At 55.5% G+C, this 4,464-nt stretch overlaps 1 protein-coding gene across 1 annotated transcript in view; it reads left to right on the forward strand.

Annotated features, from left to right (window-relative positions):
• Positions 1–203: 203 nt before the first annotated feature.
• Ifnlr1 (interferon lambda receptor 1) overlaps positions 204–4,464 on the forward strand; it is a 21,842-nt gene continuing 17,581 nt past the window's right edge. Inside the window, exons 1-2 of the mRNA XM_055611270.1 lie at positions 204–303; positions 2,928–3,051. Coding sequence (XP_055467245.1) covers positions 246–303; positions 2,928–3,051 — 182 coding nt within the window. The 5' untranslated portion in view covers positions 204–245. The remainder of the gene's footprint in view (positions 304–2,927; positions 3,052–4,464) is intronic.

A 4,464-nucleotide genomic window follows, 5' to 3' on the forward strand; every position in this document is an offset into this window, starting at 1 on the left:
GACCTCCGCCCTGGGCGCTGACGCCTGAGTCCTCCTCGGAGCCCCGGGACTGGGTCGCTCGCCCGAAGCGCAGAGAAGGTGGCGTGCGCCCCGCCCCCACCTCCGGCGGGCGACGCGGGGTGGCCCCAGGTGAATCCCCGCGGGTGGCACCGCCCGAGGCTCCGCCTCCCTGGGCGCCGCCCGGGTCACCTGGGGCCCCAGGGCCTGGAGCCGGGCGCCGGGCGCCGGGGGGCCCCGGGACCGAGATGTGGTGGGTCGGCCGGTGGGCGCCCCTGCTCCTGTGCCTGCTGCAGAGCGCCGCAGGTAAGCACGGGCCGCGGGGGCGGCGGGAGGTCCTGGGAGGGGCCGCGGTGCTGGGCCTCGGGGACCCTAGGCACCCTCCGCGGGTTGGCTGGGTGCCAGAACCCGGGCGGAAGGAAAGCTCTGCGTTTCCTTACTCCAGGCAGCTCCAGATAGCTCCCCGCCCCCTGCCCCCGAGACCGAGGCGGGGGCGTCGGGGAGTGCACACCTGATTGACCCTCATAAGCAGGGAATTCACGGGAGCTGCCCTCCCCTTCCCGGAAACTGGCTCTGGATAATCCGGTCCTTGTTAGGAGATTCCTAACAGGTGAGCCTCGTCTCGCCTGGTAACCGAGACAGCGGGGCGCAAAGTCCCGAAGGCCAGGACCCGAGCACGGAACCCCAGCTTTCGCTGATCAACTGCCCCAGGGGGGAGAACCCCTCTAGGTGGCCGTGGGCGTGCCTCAGGGTCTTAGACTCACAGTCAAAAGGGTTCTTAGACTAAGTAAACAATTGTATCGGTTTTGGTTGCTTCTTCGTGCGGCCACCGTGTTCTCGTTAAGGTTTTCAGTCCAGCTGTCCTATGAGGCGGATGGCCATCATTTTCAGGTGAGGGGAACTGAGGCTCAGAGCACTGAAGAAGAACCCCAGACGGGGGGGTCACACAGAGTGGAAGAATAAGGCTGAGCCGTGGGTGCTCAGCGCTTTGCGTTCCCTGGGCACCGTCACAGCCCTGTGGCTGTGTTTTGAGTTAATGAGGATCTTGGGCTGGCTATCCCCAACACAAACAGGCTTTGTTTACATTTGTCTCTAAGCCCAGTGTCTCGGGAACCCGCGAGGTCCCTGCCTGGCCGACTAGGAGCCCGATTTAAAGACAGTGGCAGCATCTTGGTGACTCTCTTCAGGAAAGGATAGAAATAGCACCCACACCCGGGTCTGGAATGCCTGGGGCAAGGAGGCAGCGCAGGCTGGGGTTGAGCTACGCAGAGCCGGGTCTCCACGGTGACCAGCGGTGACCAGCGGATGTGACTGTGAGCTCCCGTGGGGTAGGAGATGGAGCCTATGGAGCCTGCGGAGGGGCATAGGAATTGAGTTGAAAGTGGCCAACAGATGAGGTTGCTCATGCTTATAGACTGTAGTACGGAAGGTGCTGAGTCAAGACGACCACCACAGACTTGAGCTAGCCTGGGATACAGAGGGAGCGTTGTCTCCAACGGAGGCAGAAGGGGGTCTGGCAAGGTGGCTCAGAGGGGAAAGGTCCTTGATGTTCTGTTGCCAGAATCTGCACGGTGGATGGAAAGAATCAGCTTCTGCCAGTTGTCCTTTGACCTCTGCGCGCACGCCATAGCATGTGCTCACACACAATGAATAACTGTGAAAAGTGTTGGTACCCTTGGTCCCAGCGCTCTGGAAGTAGAGGCCTGCAGATCTCTGAGTTTGAAGCCAGCCTGGTCTACAGAACAAGTTCCGGGATGACCAGGCCTATACAGAGACACCCTGTCTCCAAAACAAAACAAAATGGTTAAAAAAAAAAAAAAAAAAAGATAAAGATCTATAGACAGACTGAGACTGTGCCCCAGGAGAAACTGGAAGAGGAGGCAAGCCCAGAGCTCTGACCTGAGACTTGACTTGATCTAGTATTGAGGGGACCTTGGTTTCCCCACCTGACCCGGGAAGCTTCTAGAACACTCACAAAGCACTTGGCTCAGCTAATGGGAAATTACAACCCAATACGAAGGGTCGCCATCAGCGTCTCCTCTTAGAGACCTCGAGGCAGGCAGGCTACCTGGAGAAGGTGGCCTTCGACTAGAATCTTTCAAAGGTTAGATGGTGACCTCCAGGCCACCCAACACACCAAGGTTCAAAGACGTCTAAACGATGGTACCCGCAGCTTTGTGAGGCTGTGAGCTGGAGACTTCAGCCACGTGGCCAGGCCACCCAGATGGAGTCCTCAGTACCCGGATGAGGAGTATGAACTTTATTCTAAAGGCAGGGAAGGGCAGGAAGGCCGGGCAGGAACCAGTCAGCTGAGGTGATTAGTGGTATAACTGGCTATCTGTGGAAGAGGAGCTAGATGGAGACCAATAAAAGGTAGCCAGGGAACATGTCACGAGAGACAGCGCCATCAAAGGAACGTGAAGGAAGCCAAGGGGATGTCCAGATGTTGGGAAGACCATGTGCAATGGCTCAGAGCAGGGAACAAACTGGGGTGCTCCCGGTGCTGGGGTGCACCAGCCTGCACGGCTGGAAAGGAGGCGGAAGAGGGAGAAGGGTGGGTCACACGGGGGAGCTTCTTGGGGGTTCCAGTACAGGCTTTGGAGTAGGAAAGATGGAAACCTTGAGAGAGTTAAGCAGGACGCAGACATGGGGTAACTTTCATTTTAATCCTTGGCTTTGGGCAGAGGGCGGACACAGCTGTTCTGGGAAGCCACAGATAAGCTAGGATCCCAGCAGGAGGGAATGTTACCACGCCCATGCCCTCTGGTTCCAGAGTTCCTAGAACCTGCTCTCATGGCACGATGGGACGCTGAGGGCTGGGGAAAGGAAGGGGTTGAATACAGCAGCTGGCAGATGCTGGCTCCTCACAGGTGCCAAGGAACTGAACACCTGTCATGCTCCAGGCTTCGTGACCTCTTTCTCTCCCACAGGAAGGCCCCGCCTAGCCCCACCCAGAAATGTGACTCTGCTTTCCCAGAACTTCACTGTGTACCTGACCTGGCTCCCAGGGCTTGGTAGCCCCCCAAACGTGACCTATTTCGTGAGATACCAGAGGTACAGGAGAGCCTCTGTGCTGGTGGGTGGGGAGAGAGAGGAGTGGGAGAGGGATGGGGGTGGGGCTTCCCTTCGGTCTCTGCATTCTATGTGGTCAGCACCCAGAAGTTCTCTGGGTCACTGGGAGATGGCATGTGGCAGGTCCTTGGGGACGGGCTTTTGGCAGAGGTTAGAGGTGGTGGGAGAGAGATTCAATGGAGAATGGCAGGTGATGGAGTGGGTCTTTGTGGACCCACTGTGAGGGCCAAGACACCAGGGGACAGAATTATTTGGGGTTTGTATTTTCACTTTTCTGTTGTTGTGCTAAGACACCAACACCAAGACAACTATGGAAGTGTTGAGCTTGGCAGCAAGGGGCTGGAATAGGGGGCAGAGAGATTACATCTTCAACAGCAAGTGAAAACAGGCTAGAAACTTTTAAAGCCAACCCCCCCCCCCAGTCCTTCCGCCAACAAGGCGGCACCACCTCACCAAGCAGCCTCACCAACTAGGGACCACGTGTTCAAATGTCTGAGCCAATGAGGGGCATTTTCCACTCAAACCATCGAAAAGGTTGTTCTAGCCAATGCATGAGGGCGAACAAGCAGCGGGGGTCTGGTCCCACCCTCTGTAGAGCCTGGTTATTGAGCTGGACAGGTCTACAGGGTCCTTATGGTCTTGGAAGTTCAGGCTGGTGTAGAAAGAAGAATTATTCTTTGGGCATTAGTTTTCTTTAACCAGCTAGTTTCCCCAGTGACTGACACAGAGAGACTATGGTTTATTTTTAAGCTGTAAGCAAGCACTGTGCTGGGCAGATTCTGAGCTACTCTAATCCTAGTACCTTTAAAACCCACATTAAAAACCAATCACTTGCCAATCTGAGCACTCCCAGGGTGGCTTCTGTGCCATCAGCCTGTTCCTACAGCCACATGCTCATCAGCATCTTGCCTTTTCTCCACTCCCCTTTCTCTGGCTTTCACTCCTCCTGCTGTTCTTCTACCTTCCTCTCCTGTCCTCTCTTGAACCCAAGCCCAGGAACCTCAAACTCCGCCTGCCTCTCTTCTGCCCAGTCACAGGCATCAGCATCTTTATTTACCCAATTAGAGCTAACTGGGGAGCATTCCTTATCATCCCATGGTTACAGGAGATAGTTCAACATAAGTAACAATGCCCAAGGCAAGGTGATAACCAGATCTCAAGGCACTGAAATCAGCATTTGAAAACACAGTTGGACCTTCCTCCAACCGGCCATCACACTAGTCTGGGGGAATCGGAAAAGGGAAGCTGGTTCTTCCAGTCAAATCCAACTTAAAACCTTCTTTCTTCACTCTTTCCTTTCTTCCTTCCTTTTTTCCTTCCTTTTTTCCTTCCTTTTTTCCTTCCTTTTTTCCTTCCTTCCTTCCTTCCTTCCTTCCTTCCTTCCTTCCTTCCTTC

The sequence above is a fragment of the Psammomys obesus genome, unplaced genomic scaffold (genome assembly GCF_907164565.1).
Source record: "Psammomys obesus unplaced genomic scaffold, mPsaObe1.curated_primary_1811, whole genome shotgun sequence".
Taxonomy (NCBI): Eukaryota; Metazoa; Chordata; class Mammalia; order Rodentia; family Muridae; genus Psammomys; species Psammomys obesus.